Source organism: Ornithorhynchus anatinus, chromosome 16, assembly GCF_004115215.2.
Source record: "Ornithorhynchus anatinus isolate Pmale09 chromosome 16, mOrnAna1.pri.v4, whole genome shotgun sequence".
Lineage (NCBI taxonomy): Eukaryota > Metazoa > Chordata > Mammalia > Monotremata > Ornithorhynchidae > Ornithorhynchus > Ornithorhynchus anatinus.
This window is the reverse complement of record NC_041743.1, coordinates 28,774,673-28,794,755: the sequence shown is the minus strand read 5'-3', so window position 1 is coordinate 28,794,755 and position 20,083 is coordinate 28,774,673. Positions and strand designations below refer to the sequence as shown.

Below are 20,083 nucleotides of genomic sequence, written 5' to 3'. Positions count from 1 at the left end.
TGAATTTGAGTGTTTCAGGTTTGATTAGTATATGATAGAGAGAAGAGTGTAAAATGTAATCAAATCCCTCCATGCATCAAAATTAAGTTTATTTTCTCTGGTAGTAAATAATCTTTAAATAATTAAGTAAATTATTTATTAAGCACTGAAAATCCACTAGACTCTACATACGCCTTGTGGGTAGGAATCATGTCTAGCAACTTTACTGTGCCCTCCCAAGTGGTTAGTACTGTGCCCTACACCCAGTGAGCACTCAATAAATACCACTGAATGATTGATTACTAATGTGATAACTTTTGGGAAAGATACCAGGTTATCAGATGATTCAGTTTCTGCCCCATAAGGGGCTCACAATTTATCTTATCCCATTTTACAGATGAGGAAACTGAGGCTCAATTCAGTTGTGATTTGCCTAAGGTCACATGGTAAATCAGTGGCAGAGCAGGGGCTTGAACCCAGTTCCATGTTCTTCCACTAAGCTACATTGCCTCTACCAAATATTTTTCACTATCCCTCATGCAAGTGAACATTTACTAGCAAGTTAAATGTGGAGGCCATCATGTTGGTGAAACGTGCTAATGAGAGAAGCACATAGCTTCATCCTACGATGCTCCAAATCCTATAGTTTTAGGAATCCCTCAAATTCCCTGCCATTTCTTCTCATATATATCAGATAAATATTTAACTGTGCCTCCTCGATTTTCTCCTCTGTAAAATGGGGATTAAATATCTGTCCTCCCTCACCCTTGAACTGTGAGTCTCATGAGGGACAAAAACTGTGTCTAATCAATTATACAATATCTAACCCTGCACTGCCCCTAACAGTTATTGCTACTATTAAAAGAGTATTTGACAAATGCACATGGATTTTCACTGAAGTGGTGGTATCATGGCTCTGTCACAGACTCCTTCCAAAATCCTACCCCTTATGTAATATCCCATACACTTAGTACAGTGCTCTGTACATAGTAAGTGCTCAATAAATACTGATTGGTTGATTGAATAGTGAGCTACTCACTTATTAAATTCTGAGGAAATAGATCTTAGAATTTTATCAGAAACATTTCCTAGGCATTCAGGGTGTATTAGATATTAATGATGTCTCAGATTGCTGAGAAGCAGCATAGCCTCGTGAGAAGCAGCATGGTCTAATGGATAAAGCACAGGCCTGGTAGCCAGAGGAGCTAATCCCAGCTCTGTCATTTGTCTGCCCTGTGACCTTGGGCAAGTTACTTAACTTCCCTGGGCCTCAGTTTGCTCAGTTGTAAAATGGAGATTCAATATCTACTCTCCCTCCTACTTGAGTGTGAGTCCCATATGGGACAGTCCTGAACTGTATCTGGCCTGAGTAACTTGTATCTTCCCCAGTGCTTAGACCAGTGCTTGAAACATAGTAAGTACTTAACAAATACCATTAAAAGAAAGAAAATATTAGAGCAGAGGGAAATAAAACCTTCAATTTGGGTTTCATGTCAACCACTGAACCTCACCCAAAATAAATGTACCTGTTATTATTTTGGAAGGGGGATATAGAGGACAGATACACCAAGTAAATATATTTTCTGACTACTTGGAAGATCATTTCCCTTAGTGAAAGAATCTAAAAGTAACCAATTTCCATTAGAGAAGCAGCGTGGCTCAGTGGAAAGAGCACGGGCTTGGGAGTCAGAGGTCATGGGTTCGAATCCCGGCTCTGTCACTTGTCAGCTGTGTGACTGTGGGCAAGTCACTTAACTTCTCTGTGCCTCAGTTACCTCATCTGTACAATGAGGATTAAGACTGTGAGCCTCACGTGGGGCAACCTGATTACCCTGTATCTTCCCCAGCGCTTAGAACAGTGCTCTGCACATAGTAAGCGCTTAAATACCAACATTATCATTATTAGTATTATTATTCAGGATTGCACATTACAAGTGATTTCTTCAAAAACCAAAATTCTTCTTTATCTATGCACTTCTAATTCACTTTTAAGCAGAGAAAAATTCCTGATGCTTTGGCCTCTGAGAAATGAGTCTTGCTTTGCTTCAATAAAGTATCTTCGAGACCTTTTAGGGGGAACCATTCATCTTTGGCTGAGAATACTTCTGCCAAATATCTATAATTCCACAATGCTGGCAAAATTGATGGATTACAACGTAATTGAATATTAAAAAGCAGAAAACACAGAAACCAAAGGATATAAACGAATTAAGCAGTGGTTCACCACAAGAATTAAAGAGCTGTGGCCTTCAAAGCAGCCATGCCAATCAGAGAGAGAAATAAATTAAAGCAGTCCAAAAAGAAATCCAGTGTAAGGAAAGAAAATACAGTGATAAAATACAAGCAATATCACCCCATGGAATCAGTTTTCTTTAGACCAATGGTACTCAATACCATCAGCTATATCCTACAGACCCCTGGTAATTATAGAAAGGCAAATGAATACTTCATGTGCTGATTTTTTAAAAAAATAGATATGGACTGGTAGTTTCAAAACTATTTGCAAAGTTGTCTGAAACAACATTGATACAGAAACTGTGTGTAATTAGTGAAACATCTGGCTAAATTTTCTTCCTAGAAAATGAATACAATTATTGATATTCCTGTCTCATTGATAAGTATGATTAATGATGTTAATCCCAACAGCAATAACACAATGAAAATACCGTTACCTCACTGATGAGATCAGATGCTTTCTTCCTTCCTTCAATCTCCAGGGCACCTGGAATAATGCAGCCAACTCCTCTCATGAAGTTCAAGTCAGATCTGTATAAATTCTATAGGAAAAAATAGCCATAAAAGTTAACATCAAGAAAGAGAATCTTTAGTAAATCCGAATAAAGGACTATTAAAATTCCACAATCTTTATGAAAAAGAGAGACATCCAAAAATACACTGTGCTTCACTGGTTCCAACAGAATTAGCGTCTCTATTTTCTGTGTTCCAGTGGCCTCTGTCTATTAGATACAGGCTGCCTCTCTGAATTATATTATGATTTCAATTCAGCCTTGTAAAGAGTCATTGGCCTGGGTCCAATAATGTGGTCAGGCCACTTAAAAGAATTGCAGATTCTGTTCATTTCTCTACAGTAGCATCTCTTCTGAGTAGATGACAGGAAGCTGAATAATTTTAGGGGGTGTTAAACCTTTTGCATATACTTGTAAGGCTGAGTGATCTGTTGGGAAAAACATTATTTTGCTCAGGAGTTCTTCTACAAAAGACAATACCCATTGTGGTTGGAAAGGTGTACCCAAAAGTGAAGCAGATTTATCAGTGATTTCAAAACTGTCCTAAATAGCCAAACCTAAATAGCTTATCTGAATTAGCTGCTGGGTAGCCTTCATTTCATGTCTAGTCTTACATCATTAGCTTGTACGACTAATGATGAGGAGGGAAACTGAGAAATTGGAATTCGATGCTAGAAATATGTTTCCTGAAGATGGATGTGGTAATTTCTTTGAAAGCTTCACCTAAAACTACTGTAAAATCAATAAATGCTGTAAGCTGACAGAGATAACTGACCAATAGTCGAATCTGCAAAAGGCTCTGTTTTCAGATGTCGCTATTGGTGGATTTTTCATTTCCTACCTGTTACTTTTCACACACTAATTTCCCTGTATGGATTTCAGAGAAATTAGTATAATAATGCATTAACTGAGAGAAATTTTGTTTCCCGGATGATTTTTGAAACACAGTGTGGTACACACTTATAGCAATAGAGACAAGTTTAAGTAAAAGGATCCACAAATTTTTCTACAAGTTTTAAACTGTTCAGAAACAATGTATCTCTCACTGATCAAGCCAGGTCTTTATAGGCCAATCATATTAAGTTATATTATTCATTCATTCATTCAATAGTATTTATTGAGCGCTTATTATGTGCAGAGCACTGTACTAAGCGCTTGGGATGAACAAGTCGGCAACAGATAGAGACAGTCCCTGCCGTTTGACGGGTTTACAGTCTAATCGGGGGAGACGGACAGACAAGAACAATGGCAATAAAAGGGAAGAACATCTCGTAAAAACAATGGCAACTAAATAGAATCAAGGCGATGTACAATTCATTAACAAAATAAATAGGGTAACGAAAACAAGTCAATGACACTAAGGTATTTTCTCTTTACCTCGCTCTGTAACTTGTGAGCCTTTTTGGCACAATGTAATCTCAGGTCTTCAGATAAGGGTGTGTAATGGTGAAGTAGTTGTTTGTACTCTTGATCACTGATGAGATTCTGTGCTTTCTTGGCCTGCACCAGGGTTACCATATCCAGAGGCAGATGGAACAGGGTCTTTGAGGATTCAAAGTCTTTCTTGTAATTCACCTAAAGAGATGGGCATATCCATAACTGGATTATACTTATTTGAGAAACATTATGAAATCATTGGCTTGTGCTGTTGTGTATCATCACTAGTAACTAGTCAGTTATATATTGCATATTTTATTAAACAACAGATCAGTTTGTAGTTATAAGATTTCATTATGAACAAGTGAGTTTTCCTCAATCTTAGTTCTGCTTCTTTCTACAGATTCACCCAACAATGACTCTCTGGAATTTTTCCTGCTAGATATACTTTGTGAACCTGTGCCTAAAATATAAATTTGATCTCTTTAACATATATATTGTTTTATCCTGCCCTGAAGAGTATCCAGGCTATACAGTGAAAATAAGGAAATGTCTAGGAGATCATCCTCTTATGGCCACTTTTTCTACCTATTCTTGACAACCTGCAAACTCCACAAGAGCCAGGGTTACACACCTTATCAGAGCATATTTTATTTCTTCCCATTTCTTCTCCCTTCATCCTTCTTCCATATGGCTCATATATCACTAGATTGTAAGTTCTTTGAGGCCAAGGATCGAGTCTAGCAACTCACTTGCATTGTACTCTCTCAAGCACTTAGTACTGTGCCTTGCACATATTAAGTGTTCAATAAATACCATTGATTGAAGTTGAATATCAGGGAGACAATCATTCCACTGCTTCTTTAAGCATTTTTTGGTATCATTGTTGGACATAGTGCCTGAAGTAGACTATTCTTATGCCCCACATGGCCTTGCATATGTTTGTAGAAGCAACCACAAAGAATGTCAACACTGCCTGACTCACCCTGAGTACAGGAGGTATAGAATGGGGAGAAACATATAACTGGCACCCCAAGGACCTTATAAAGAGAGCTGAACTATGGTTTCATTCTTGAAGATGGATAATTTTAGATAAAGAGATACCAAGTAAAACTACATTTGTCAAGAGAAACATTTGCAAATTTGGGGTCTAATTATAATAATAATAACAATTTTAAAAAATACATATGTATCCATGGTGGCCCAAATAAAAATGCTTCATTTTATTTGTTTTTGAATTGCAGATCATAAACACTCCAGCATAAGAACAAGTTAAACTAGTGAGAAACCATTCCAAAGGTTATCTAGTTTGGATATTTGTCTTGTTGGGAGCAAAATGCAGTAAGGACTACAGTAGTTAGAAGTTGGGCAATGAAAAAATAGAGTGGGACTTCTTTATCTTGGACTTCCATCTATCTATTGAGCAATGAAAGATTGAATTGGGTCCCTAGGTGGCCCAAGATAACAGATGCCTTATTTGATTTTTTAATTGCTCAATTTATATGCATATATATTTCTATGAATGAATGTTTGTAAAACCAATTGTTTTATAAAAAAGAGTAATATATGAAACTAACTTCATGCCTGATAGCATGAAGCACTATCTTAGGAGAAAGTACAAGTTTGAGTGCAAATTCATTTGTGCTTCTTTTTACTTACGCCACTCTGCAGTGCGGACGCCTGCACTGAATGCTTAAGGTTAATATCATTTTCCAAGCCCTGGGAGCCAAGCATTTGCCCTTTCATTTTCTCAAACGCCTCCTTGTATTTGAACTGAAGAAAAAAAAAAAACAGAAATGTGACAAGGGACATAGAATGGAAGAGGTGTGTATTAGGTGAAAATGTTTTGTTCTTTTGACAGTTACTCAGTGAATGAGCTAAAAGGAAATGCACTGAAAGCAGTCAAGAGGTCTATTCTTCTATCACATGCAAGGTACAGAATGTGTAAAGGTTTCTCCTATGAAATGGCAGTAGATCTTTAGTACATAAAATTCCATTCTGGTTATCCCTGCTGAGACTTGGGCTTGTCCTGCCCAGGAGAGGATGGATTACATTGTTTGCAATTTCTCCATAAAAGCTTTTCAAGAAAGTGCTTGGTAGACAGATCTGCTTGGGGTCTATGTATACATTTCTGTCCAAAAAAAATTTCTTATTTGCAGAAGCACTGTTGGTTTTATTGTTCAGAGCACAAATAAAGGACTATATTCCTAAATGGCCACAACCATGTCCTACTAAAAGCATTATCAGAAGGGTTAGAGCCTGTCCATTCTTGTTTATTTCAGTGTGCCCTGAAAATGAAAATTACTTCAATGTACCATAAATGGAATTGTGCACCTTGAAACAAATTGAATGGCTAAGTAGACCTTATATACTCTGTGAATAATGTGAATTTGGGAGTCTAAAATGATGAGCTGGAGAAAGAAATTTGTTTCACACTTGTGAACTTTCTTGACCATGTAATTTTATTGTATGTATCATGGTGTGAGGCAATAGAACTTGGAAGGGGCAGAAACCTGGGTTGGATACCTAGTTCTGTCACCAGTCTGTTGTTTAACCTTTGGCAAGTCACTGACATTTCTGGGCCTCAGTTTCCTTATCTGCAAATGGTGACAATAATCCCTCCCTCTCCTTACCTCGCAGAGATGTGGGAATAAAATGAGAAAACTGATTTGAAAAAAAATACCCTATAAATGCATGGCATATTCTTTTATGGCAGCTGAGATTGGCACAAAACTAGTGCTTAGTGTTTGGAAAGAGCACGGGTTTGGGAGTCAGAGGATGTGGGTTCTAATCCCGGCTCTGCCACTTGTCTGCTTTGTGATCTTAGGCAAGCTGCTTAACTTCTCTGTGCCTCAGTTACCTCATCTGTAAAATGGAGATTAAGACTGTGAGCCCCACGTGGGAACACCTGATTACCTTGTATCTACCCCAGCACTTAGAACAGCGCTTGGCAATAGTAAGCACTTAACAAAAACCATAATTTTTATTATTAGTGGGCAAGAACTACTGTATTATAACTTCAGATACAGAGATGCCACTAAAGATAGAAAGTGCCATATGGCTTATGGAATACTACATTGAAAACTAAGAGGTTATCTGGGGAAGAAAAATAATTAAAGTCATGACTTCGGCATCTCAAACTGTACTATGGTCATTTCCCCAGTTTGTATCATTCAACCAGTCGATATTTCTTGGTTGGTTTTTTTTTTTCAAAATGGAATTACAGACTAATCTTTGCTGCCTTTTCGACTATGTTAATTCAACAACATGTGTAGAGCACTGTACCCAGTGCTGGGAGAGTATAGTCCACTCCCTGCCCATGAAGAGCTTACAGTCTCCAAGGGGAGACAGGTATTAAAATAAATTATGGATATGTACAGAAGTGCTGGTGGGGAAGAGGGTGGACTGAATATCAATTATTTAAAGGGTACAGTCCCAAGTGAGTAGGCGATGCAGAAGGAAGAGGGAGTAGGAGGGAAGAGCGATTAGTCAGGGAATACCTCTTGGAGGAGATGTGATTTAAATAAGGTTTTGAAGGTGGGGAAAGTGGTGGTCTGTCATATATGAAGGGGAAGGGAATTACAAGCCAGAGGGAGGACATAATCAAGGGGCCAAAGGAGAAACAGATGATACTGTGGTGCAGTGAGCAGGCTGGCGCTAGAGGAGCAAAGTTTGCAGATTTGGTTATAGTAGGAAATCAGCAAGGTAAGATAGGAGGAGGTGAGCTGATTGAGTGTTTTTAAGCCAATGGAAAGGAGTTTGTTTGATGTGGAGGCAGATGGGTAACTACTGGAGGTTCTTGAGGAGTGGGGACACGGACTCATGAGGAGTGGAAGAATGCCTTAGCAATAAGTTTAAAACCGATAAAGAAGTTTGACATGAAAGGCCTCCACTAATGCTTACTTAAAAATAGGGCTTCAGTATTTGTTTAAGTTTTTAAGTCATTGAATTTCATTTATTCCTGTCACTCCCAGTATAGTATAATACCATCAGGACAGGGGTCATGACCCCTCTTTCCATTACCACTCTCTATAGTGGTTCTGCTCAAAGGAACCACTAAAAAAATGCTGAGGTCCAATATGATGATGATAAAAATGATTAGCAATATTAAATCTTCCTTCAACCAAAGGGCACGTTTCTCATATCCTTTCTGGGTACCTTCAAGAAAACCTAAAACAGTTCTAGATCTAAAATTCTGCATGAGATCCTATCTAATGAAGGACCCACTTAAGCCCAGTAGAGGCGTGGATGAATCTAGAAAGTTATGAGTCTCAAGGGGACAACATCCATACTTTTTTCTGTCTCTAGCTTTTAAAAATCCTATTTCTGCCATTCTTTTCTCATAACATTCCAATTTTGCACTTATCTTGATAGCCTTATGCAAGTTTCACCCTAATGATGATACTAATTAACTGGAATTTGAATAACACTTATTTTCCCAAAGTACCTTCACATTCCTTATCCAATTCTGTTCTAACATCCCCTTGTGAGGAGGAATAGAGAGGCAGGTGGTATTGTTATCACCATTTTACAAATGAGAAAACTGAGTATCAAAGAGATAAAGTGATTTGTCTAAGGTCACAAAGAAAGCCTGTGGTAGAGCTGGGACCTCGTTAGGAAAAGATATTTTCCTGCTGGTCTCTCAAGAAAACTAACTAAAAACTTCAACTCTTATATCAAGTGTAGGTCGACAGAACCAGACCACTCCAGGGGCTAAAGAGTATCCTACAGTAAAGAACATTTAAGGGTTGAGAAAAAAGGAGATTAGGCCTTTATATTTTCCAATATTAAATGTAAAAGACACTCACATCACTTATAATTTCACTTGAAGCTTTTGCTGCCTGGAATGGAATGGCATCCAGTTTTAATATATATCCATCGTCTTTCAGCTTGGTCCAGGACTCCTTGTACCGGATCTGTTAGAAAAGGTGAAAACAATTCAACCCCTTGACAAGACCCCAAAGACTTTTCCCCACTGGGCTTCTGGAGTAGGAGTATGATCTTAATGACTTCAATTTATTCTCATAAGTCTCCTCAGCTTAAGAAAAAAATAGAAATCAAATTAATCACTTGAGTCTACATACTCAGTGGTGCTCATTTGGTCTGAGATTAATACAGAGCATTTGATGGTCAAGTTATTTAGTTCAGTCTAGTGTGCCCTTCCCCAACTCATTTCAAACTAGTTGAAGCAAACGGCCTTCATTCAAAAGAAGGCATTTTCCCACTCTAAGAAGAAGGTCCCAGTAAAACTATGGTTCTAATAGTAAAAGCCTCTAATATGGCTCACAGCCTAAAGGAGTGAGGAAAAGGGGAAAAGAGAAGTAAAGTGATTTGCCCAAAGTCACACAGCAGGCCAGTGACAACCAAGTTCCCTGATTCCCCAGGCCCATGTTCTTTCCACCGGCCACATTGCTTAATCAGGTCAATCTTACCTCACTGATATTCATAGCATTCAATTTGGCCAGCAGTACTTCAGGAAGGTCTGTAATCTGGGTGTAATGATGTTTTATATCCTCCCCATGCTCCTTGTATAACCTCTGCAGAGAGGGAGGAATTTCTGATTTAATACACTAACTACCAAACAGCAGCCATTAACTCCATGTGAGATTTTGAGACAAAAGTATAATCACCTATATCAATACCATACTTCCACACTGAGCAGATTTCTCAGAAATCATTACATTTATCTCTCTCAGTCAGCAAATCCATATCACTATTCAGAATCTGACAGACTGATTCTTGCTTTCCCCAAGTTTATTGTCACCTTACTGGGGATCGCTGAACTCTGTACCACCCAAGCAATTGAGAGCTGCTTAACATATAATCATCTTACTAGCTCCATAATGTTAGAATGCTTATGAAATTCAGGATTGATCAGCTAAAATTGATCTTCCTGGGTATTTTAATTTTTCAGTTTGCTTAAATATTGTACCCAATCTAGGAACAGCATGTGTCTGCTGACATTAACCCAACCCCAGGAACGATTTTCATATAACCGAGTGGCTATCATTAGCAAGGAAATAAGACTGTCTATATTTTCCTCTCAAGCAGATAATCATTCCAAGCTGAAACGGTCCTGCCTCCAAACCTTATTAGCCATGGCAAATCGTTTCTAAATATCACAGCAGTGCCCCCTAGAGTTTCTAAACCTAAAGGTCTGACAGTATATTTTCATCATACACTACGTTAGAAGAGCTTCACTTTCTGTTCAGTCATTAATATTGCTCAGAATAAAAGTTCATTTTATTTTCTATCACTTCTAAAGCAGTCCCAATCTTTCCTCTCATATTACTCCTAAAGGATTTAAATGAACTTACAGATCTTTCAGCATTCATTCTTTTTCCACCTTATGGGATTTCTGGGAGGTGGAAAGGGAATTTGCCTGCTTCCCTCAAGCATTTTCATCTCACCCCAGCAGCACGGTGAAATAGCCTTAAACTATTTTAATCCTAAAACTGCTAAAAAAAATCACTGTTGCTCTGTAGCAGAACTCAAAAGTGAAGGGGATTTGCACCACACACGCAAATCTTTTTCTATGGCATTAGAATTAAGGCCAGAGTGCAAGAGAGCTCTGCTGTTCATCTTTTGCTATAGCATAACATCAGTATTGAATAGCAATTTCACAGGGAATTCCATGACCAAAAATGTCAATTTTTTGTGATAGAAAGGAAGCTCTTTTAATAAAAAAAAACAACATTCTAGAGAATGCAAATTTGTTCAGCTTCAACTGCAGGGTGGTGGCTGGATTCATATATGCAATATCCCCCTATTTTTGTACTAGCTGAAAACTACCCATTAACTACATACACCTCACTAGGACACAAAAGTTCTTTGGTTCTTAAAAAGACAGAATGAGAAAGATTGAGAACTCCTTGGCTACAATCAGTGCGTTCAAAGAGGGTACCACTCTTATAATCACAATGTATATACATTATAACTTACATCCACAGCCTGGTTATAACTAATTCTAGCCTGGATCATCTCAGGAGTGTCTTTAATACTGGTAAACTTCAAAGCATATGGATGCTGACGGTACTTCTTCTGTTGAGCAGAAAAAGATCAAAGCTGTGAAATTTGTGCTGCTCTTTCATGCCATTTGAAAGAGAAAATCATAGGTTGCTTGAGATTAGAGTGAATTTGTGAACATAATTATTATTCCACTTTCTCCATCTTTATGTCCTAGGTGCCTTCAGATTAATATTTGTTTCAGTTTAAGAAAGACTTCGTGTCAATTAATATTAAAGTATTTCTATCTAATATAAGGAAAACATCTCACATTATAAGGAATGAGGAAAATATCCTAGATCCACTATTAAAAAATATTTTTAAGAGGCTTTACAGATGATATATTGTTTACCCACTTTAAGCAAGGTAGAATACCCCAATTACTGCTAGTAGGAATGACTGAATTTCATATCTATGTTTTCCATTTTCTCCCAACGTAGGAGAAGAATTTGCTGGGACCAGTCTCATACACTTCACATATCAGTGTAGGTAAACAAGGCAATAATATTAACCCCAGATTCAGTGTGTTTTCAGTGTCAAAGTAGGCTCTCAATAAACATATATTATAATAAGTTCTATCAATAACAGCAAGGATAATATCATTATTTCCTCTACAAGTCATGCAATTTAAATGTATTCTAAGACTTGGCTCAACCACACTTCCCATTTTCCCGGGACATGTAAAAGACAAATATTCATCACTGCGATCAAGTTAGTGGTGCCACTTTAATCACAGATAAACAGTTTCATTTTACCCAGAGAGAGTAGTATGTGCTTTTTCCTACACAGGGAAGGAGCTAAGGCAATATATATGTGTAAATTGAAGGATATTTTAAAACCCAGAGTCCAATTTTCAGTCTTAAATATTTAAGATGTTTTCCACGTGACCCTGAATTAGTTTAAACACTCCAATGTTCCAATGGACTTTGGAAACATTTAGACTCTCGGCATTAACGTGGATTTGGAAGGTTGTAGAAAGGATGCAAACTTCCTTACTTTTAAACCAGGGAACTTTAATACTTATGCCTGCTCATCTAAATTTAGGATGCTAACAAGTAGTGGTTTCATCAGTTTTGGAGTAACCCTGCCCTCACATGCCTGCTGGTAAAAACTTGGGGGAGACTAGTGAAAGAAGGACCTGTTTACTTTTATAAGTTACCAGAAAAGGAGACTGAAAAAGAAAATGACTTTTACAGAATATCTCTTGCAGACATATTACATATAGGTTTCTGGGCACAAATAGATTTTAAAAGCTATCCACTGGCAGAAGCCTCATCTTTCATTTGTTATGTAGGGTTGTTTCTCCTGCATGTCCCCAAACCTGCTTTTTCTCTCTATGTCCACCAAAAAGCCCTTCTGCTCCCTGTTGATTCTTTGGCCTACCTGCTAAAGCCAAATGGGCCTATGAGGGCCAATGTGATGAGTAAATCAGCATAACATTGTGGCATATAATTTAAGAGCTATTCCACCCAGGAATAGCATAGCAGGTGAACCTGGTGGTAGCTATACTTAAAAAAAAATCCGCTGACACATTGCTGCTTCAGTTTAGATCACGGAAAGCAAATTTCATTAGAAATAGCCAGACGAACTCTGACTGTTAACATTACCCCAAAGACTCATTAGATTGCTTTTGATTTTCTCACTCTGATCTTTCCCAGAAGAAGACTGTTTCAACTGGAACTTGCCCAGATGACAGCAAGACTCTGTTTCCCAAGCATTTGGAAAACTGAATATACATAAAATTCACAGTAGGCTGTTGATGATGATACTGATTGACCATATATACCACCGGGTGGGTTGAGTTTATATACCACCAGGCATAGGGTTTTGCTAAAAAAAAACTACTGTGTCCATGCTGAGTGTACATATAAGTCGTCCATTTCATAGTGAATTCTCATATGCCTTACAGAGTTAAATTGGTCAGTCTAGAGGTTGAAGTGTACATGCATAACCACAAGATAGAATTAGACTGATTTATCTGAGCAATGTGAATTTAGAAGCCTGCGGGTGTTTGTTAGAAGAGTGAGAAGAAAGAAAAAAAAGATATAACATTAGCTAAAGGAAATTCTGGGTGCAATAAATCCATCTTTTCATCATTTTTCTTACTTTGCTTCATTATAAAGGTAGGTTAGTGGGTAGCAATTGAACACGATTTGATTGCCATTATTATTCATAATATCATTTGTTACCTACTTTGTTTTTGTAAAAGCTATATGGCCTCCTACTGGGTTGTGTTTGGTATCTGGTTTCCCTCTAATTACCAGTCCTAGCCTGGGTTTTGAGGCCTTTCATGTGGAATTGCCTTTTGCTTTGCCTTTTGAGTGAAAATTATTTTAATTTTATACAGAAATTTGCACGCATAATACAGCAAGTTCTGTTACATGCTGTCATGAAATCTCACCTCGCTAATGAGTTCTCCTGCCTTCTTAGCCTGTTCCACATTTAATGACCCAGTGGCTATCCATCCAACGCCTTTCATCCAGTTCAAATCTGCTCTGTATTGGTTCTGACAAAGAAAAATGCTCCATTGTTGGTATTCATACATTTAAAGTGCCATTAAAGGATTTTCACATTTCGGTATGACACTAGCTGAGTTAAAATAGCTCCTGCCTTTGTTTTATCCACTTCTAACACAGCCACAGGTATAGCCAAAAGATTAAAAAAAAAAAGGAAACTATCCATATCTTGTGCTTTACCAAGTAAAACTGAGATCATATTCAACCTTTTCCCTCATTCAACCTTTTCCCTCATTATTGACCAAGTCTGGCTCCAATCACTCTAAGAAGCTTAGCCTCACAGTCTTCCATGCTGGTGTTCTTCTTTAAAACGATAAGCAGGGGACTAGAAAATGAGAATTCACAACAAAACCCAGGTGGAAAGCTATTTGAGGAATTGCCACAAGGGGCTTAATTCTTCCAATTTCTTCCACATATCTCAGTGGGAGGAAAGCATCTTTACCCTTGTTTTTATTGACAAGGATTTTTAATGGGATAGGTTACTTACATGATGTCTTCCTAAAACCATCATGCAACTTTCTGGTTAATTGGGAAATAGCATAATCACTAAGAGAGAATCTATACTGCTCTCAAAAAAGCATCACCTGTTTAGAGAAAAAGACAGTATTCCAGATCATCTACACTGGTATTACACTTCCTTCAGCACAAGGAAGCTCTTCCACCCAAGATTCAGCTGTAAGTTCAAAGACAACTAAGTTTTGGGCTGTGGCTGCTTTTATCCCCTCAGAAACCAAATTGATAGGGGGAATAAGGCTATGTGACTAAAAGTCCTTTCCCTAGCATCGAGGCTGTTAAAGTCCCTCTCAGATCACATTCTTCAGATCACAGACAGAAACAGAATTAAAAAGTGTTGGGGGTATTTTGCTGATACAAAAAAAAATCTGGAGAAATGGTTATCAAGGCAGAATCCAAATTAGAAATGGAAGTTCTGCTGGCTACATCTGGGGGACCAAAAACAAATTTAAAGCCAAAATAAATAGCTTAATTAAGACCTTATAATTGGTTTCCTAAAACTTTTGGCTTAGGTGCCCAGATCTAGGGGTACCAAATTAGAGGAGATATGGAACGCCCCCTGCCCCCTCAATTTGATGGTTTTGGATGCATTGGAAAAGGGATTTGATCAACAGTTCCCATACTTACATCACTCTGTAAACCATAAGCCTTCTTGGCCCATTCCACTTTCATGTCTGTGGGCAATGCAGTGAATTGATGCAAAGTAGTCCTATAACCTATATCTGTGGCTAAATTCTGAGCTTTCTGAGCATGGATGAGGTTGATCATATCCATGGAGACATGGCATTGGCTTTTGGCATCCTCAAATCCCTTCTTGTACTCCAGATCACTCTGGAGCTTGGATACTTGGAAAGAATGAGCCATCCCAGCATCATCTTCCACACCTTTCACCCCAATCAACTTGCCCCTGGACTTCTCATAATCCTCCCTGTACTTGATCTAAGAAACGGAAAGAAAGCAGAGATATGTTAGAACTTTCTAGGGGAATTTCTGGGCCTCATCTCCCAGACCCCGGGGAATAAATTCTACAATAATAATAATCATTATGGTATTTGTTTAGTGCTCACTCTGTCCCTTGCACTGTTGTAAGTGCTGTGTTGATACAAAGTAATCAAGTTGGACACAGTCCATGTCCCATATGGGGCTCACTGTCTTCATCTCCATTTTACAGATGAGAGACCTGAGGCAGGGATGTGAAGTCACTTGCCCAAGATCACACAGGAGACAAGAGGCAGAGCCGAGATTAGAACCCAAGTCCTTTTGACTCCCAAACCTATGCTGCTTTCCACTTGGCCATGCTGCTTGTTGAGCATCTAGAATATTCAGTGCAGAGAAAAGGCACTTGGGAGCATACAATAAAAGGATATGGTCCCTGCCCTCAAATACCTTGCAGTAAAATGGAGAAGACAGACTGCTTACATAGAGTGGGAGCAGGAGGGAAAAAAAAGGAGAATGAAAAAATAGAGTACACGATAAATATTTACATATGTGCTAAGGATGCCTGTACAGATATAAATGCTAAGAATGGCGATTTACAAGTAAATAGGATAATATTTGAGATGTGGGAGCTCAATTTAAGAAAACAGACAAAAACAAATGGAAGGATTTAGGTTAGAGAGAGGTGCAAATTAAAGATAAAGGGTAGTAGAGAATATGCAAATGATATTAATGAAATACTAAGAAGCACATGAGCCCATAGAAAACGTTTCTCTAAACATCTACTCACATCACTTGCCAGGTCTCTCTTGGCCTTTGCCGTTAAGAAAGGCAAGGAGTCAAGACGAAGCTCAAATCCTTTTTCCTTCTGCTTCTCCCAGTTGCTCTTATAAAGTTTCTAAGGCAGAGTAATTAAAAACCGTTATTCCTCCCATTGTAGGTTTTTGGTAGCACAATCTATTTTTAGTTGCCTTTTGAAGAAAGGAAATTAATTTGCAAAAAATCACAGCTCAAAGTCACATGTCTACAGAGGCCAGGGTCAAGTTAAGGTATTTATTATAAATGAGGAACTTGAAAGTCTCTGGATATTAGTGATGCTTATTACTCTTCATGCCCAGCTCCAATCATGGACTAGAAAATATTCCTCCACTCCGCATCAATTCCAGGATTCATAAAGACTCATTTTGCTGAGATCCCTACTCAGGGACTCGAAGAAGGTGAATACCCTTAACCATCCATAATAGATCTTGTTTTTTGTAAAAAACAGTTTTCTCAAATGGAGTTTTAAGAACCTTTTGTTGTCAACCATTTACTGTAGAAAAACAGAATAAGTGTATGAGTCTAGAAGCTGGGAGAGTCATACCGTGAGACCAAAGCACAGACGCCTTCAGTATGTTACTTACAGGTTTCCCTGCCCATAGAACCCCAATAATTAAGAGAAAAACATGGCTTCCATCCCCCTTGAAATACCTCACTGAGGTTAGCTGCATTGGCTCTGGCCTGGAGGAAGAGAGGTTCATCTTTGTTGATGGTGTACTGATGGAGAGTCTGCTCATTTCCTGCTCTGTAAGATACCTAACCATAGACAGCAAAGGTTAGAACATAGTCATCACTGGGCTGTGTTTTATTCCATCACACATTCAGTTTACAGAAAAATATAGGCAAAAAGGCATGGATGTTTAATGAAATCTGGGATCAACTTTTCCAAAGTCTTAATGAAGCCTGATCATTTTGACAGCCCTTAAAAGAACCCAAATCTCTACCAACTAAGATTGAGAGACAAACTATCTATACTTAGACTTATTTAGTGTAGTTAGATTTACTTGGACCATGACCCACTAATTAGACTGTGAGCTCCATGTGGGATAGGGACTGTGTCCTACCCGGTTAACTTATATTGACACCAGAGCTCAGAACAGTGCTTGACACATAGTAACTGCTTAATAAATACTATAGTAATATAAGGTATATATGTGCTCTGGTTTGGGAGGAAAGAGGACTTTTTTGGCACAGGATGAGAATTTAGACAAGACATTGACTAATTCCACACTTGATTTCAAGCTTCAGCCTGCCTATACACCCCGACCTCATTGAGAGGTTCCAACATAGGCTCCTATTCCCCCAGGACAATATAAGCCACTGACCCCACTGCTTTTTGAGCTGGGCTACTACATCTCTGACAGAACCTGAGAGTTTGCAGTCGGGGCAGAAAACACCCCATAGTGGTAGGGCCTGTTAGTTCTTTGGCAGTTCTCCTCTCTCAGTGTCATACCTCCTTGAATCCCTGCCTTGTTTTTGGCAACAACGATCAAAACGAACCGTTGGCAACTCTGTGTTCCACTCTATCTGCCAGTAATCCCCAGAGGGATCTCAGGAAGGTGAGAAATATTACTGCTGCTAGCTAACTCCTCCCCTTCCTAACATGGAAAAAGACTGCATTTCTCAGTAGCAGCCCAGGATCATTAGTAGTTCTCTGCTCTGTGACCTTTCAGCACAATCACCATTTTATCCACAGATTTAGACTGTAGAAGCAGACTGTTAAATGGGTAAAAGAATGGATGCCAGTGGAAAACCTGGACAGCTGCCCCTGAACTCAGTTCAAAGGCTGGCCTAATACTGATTGTTATGCCTGTCTCGTTCAGTAGGCATCTAATTCACAGCAACCATCGCCCCTCTCTGTTAACTCTAAATTAAGAGAACAATATTTTTACTTGCAATAGCTGCTCCTTGTTCTGCAGGAAGGAAAGTTGGCAAGCCCAAGTTACATCTTGGAATGCCCCTTAAAAATTCCAGTTAGTTCCCACTGAGCAGATCTGTGCCAACAGATTTTTCCTTGAATAAACCCTGCCCCCTTCCATAAATAGTGCTTATATCTTTATGGGTGCCAATAAGTGTAAAACTTTGCAAGGATGGGTTGCAGTTATCCTCCAAGAACAGGAAAAGTGCACCAAGGCTATCTTGAGAAATAATCTGGGAAAATTGAAACCAAACCAATTTTGTCTTCCCATCTTATCCAAGTTTTGCCTGTGTGCTAGGATAGCACTTTAATGTCTCTTTAAGGCGTAAGCACATTTCAGGCTATTTAAAGAGGCAGGATTCATCAGCACTGGATCACATTCTTTGGTAGAGACTGCACCTGTTCCTGTGGTCAAAATAAAGCTCCTCAGGGAAAGCAAGACAACAAAACTCACATCACTCTGCAGCTCCTGGCTTTTCTTGGCATGTTCCATCTGAGAACTGTCTGTCACACTAGTGAACTTCAGAGCATCAGCCCTCTGCCTGTATTTTTTCTAATACAAAGACAGGGAAAAAAGGGTTATGTGTCCCATTATCACTGGGCATTTTTACAGTGTGTTGGTCAAACCTTCTTTCCATGGATTAGCCCCCTAAGCAGGTCTTTCTGGAAGGCCAGCATGGTTGCACTCATTATACAACAGTGAAGAATGATCCAAAAGCTCCTTGTTTCTCTATGGACTGCAGTAGCCACAGTTTCTTACAAAGTGCTTGGGAGAGTACAGTAAGACAAAAAACAGGTACATTCCCTGCCCACAAGGAGTTATTGAAGGGTTGAATGGAAGACCCACAATCTACTTCACAAAGACTAAACAGTCACCAACAGGATTCTGCCTCCAGTGGATTCAAGAAGGAACAATGCAGCAACCTAGTCATTCATTTTCTATCACAGTTGCACCATCTGCATTACCAGCTTTCCCTTGTACTCTCCCAAGTGCTTAGTATGGTGCTTTGCACGCAGTAAGCACTCAATAAATACCACTGATGCTGTTGATCAAAAACTCATCGTGGACCTGTTTACCCTTGAATCTATTTGATTATTTTCAAATTTTCTAACATCCCTAATTTTTCTTTCCTTATTCTTAATTTCCCCCATAATAAGTAACCATGATTAAAAACTTGGCCCATGAATATATCCAAATTATTTATAAATATTCACTTTATAAATATTTCAGCCTATACCATGGAAACCATTTTATATGCTTATACCCCACTGGGTAAAAATACAGACCTGTACGGATACTATATTTTGAACTTACACCCTAACTGTACCTCAGGGTTATTTAACCATAACCATATTTCACATGTTCAAAGGTCTACTTGTCCAACCTGACTCCATCTGAGTTTATGATGGCAATTTAGATTTCAAGCTCAGCTCTGGAAGGTAAAAGCTTTTTACAAGTTTTCAGAAGCCCAGCTAGGAAATCAGAAAGCGTGTTTCACCATGATCATTGACAGTTTGATTTGGCTGAGGACTAAAAGTCAGATCTCAAATGCAGAAGTGCTGGTGGGCCCTAATTGAGCCTCTTGATTTTTAAAGCTTTCACCCAGAAGATATGAATCATCTTTCTACTTTGTTTCTCTTAGTTTTAGTTCTGTTGAAGAGAACTGGAGTCTGCATTTGGGAGTGATTACAGCCTGTTCTTCACCAGCACCCAAGCTGCAAGCACATAAAAACACTAAATTACCTGACCCACAACTTTGCTGCATATGTCCATCGGTTGATTTAGGTAAATTGTAGCATGTAGCTGTCCATGGAAAAAGTGTTTCCTCTATGTTTACCTTGTCAATTATGTGAATTTCACTCTATCTCCGATAAGCCTTAATTTTTTTTCCGACTGAAAAGGTCTAATCATTGCAGGCAATCTCCATGTGATGTCTAAATCCCTGATCATCTTGGTTATCCAACTTTGACCTTCTCCTGTCTTAGTACGCCATTTCAGAGATACAGTAGCCAGAACTGCACACAGTATTCCAAGTGTTAGTTTTGTTTTGGTAGTTATGATGTTCCTTTTAGCAACTCCTTCAAGCTTCTGATGAGTTTTTCTAAGGAAACTGGATTCTGCAATCTCTCCTCAGGCGAAACACTTCTTAGCTCAAGGACACAATTTGACAACCGAGTTGTCTGAATTAATATTTTCTCTGCTGACTACAAATCTCTGGCTATCCTTCTAGGATATCTTAGTGAGATGTGCTGTCCTGCAAACATTTCCCATG

At 38.7% G+C, this 20,083-nt stretch overlaps 1 protein-coding gene across 3 annotated transcripts in view; it reads right to left on the bottom strand.

Annotated features, from left to right (window-relative positions):
• Positions 1–20,083, bottom strand: part of LOC100082714 (nebulin related anchoring protein) — a 68,684-nt gene that overhangs the window by 18,906 nt on the left and 29,695 nt on the right. For 2 of the 3 annotated variants that reach the window (XM_001513313.4, XM_029081289.2), the window contains 11 exons: positions 18,265–18,363; positions 16,544–16,648; positions 15,864–15,971; positions 14,765–15,076; positions 13,510–13,614; positions 11,046–11,144; positions 9,536–9,640; positions 8,912–9,019; positions 5,763–5,876; positions 4,104–4,301; positions 2,652–2,756 (listed from right to left, as the gene is read on the bottom strand). In XM_001513313.4, coding sequence (XP_001513363.2) covers positions 2,652–2,756; positions 4,104–4,301; positions 5,763–5,876; positions 8,912–9,019; positions 9,536–9,640; positions 11,046–11,144; positions 13,510–13,614; positions 14,765–15,076; positions 15,864–15,971; positions 16,544–16,648; positions 18,265–18,363 — 1,458 coding nt within the window. The remainder of the gene's footprint in view (positions 1–2,651; positions 2,757–4,103; positions 4,302–5,762; positions 5,877–8,911; positions 9,020–9,535; positions 9,641–11,045; positions 11,145–13,509; positions 13,615–14,764; positions 15,077–15,863; positions 15,972–16,543; positions 16,649–18,264; positions 18,364–20,083) is intronic. The other variant, XM_007667685.3, reaches the window with a different exon arrangement.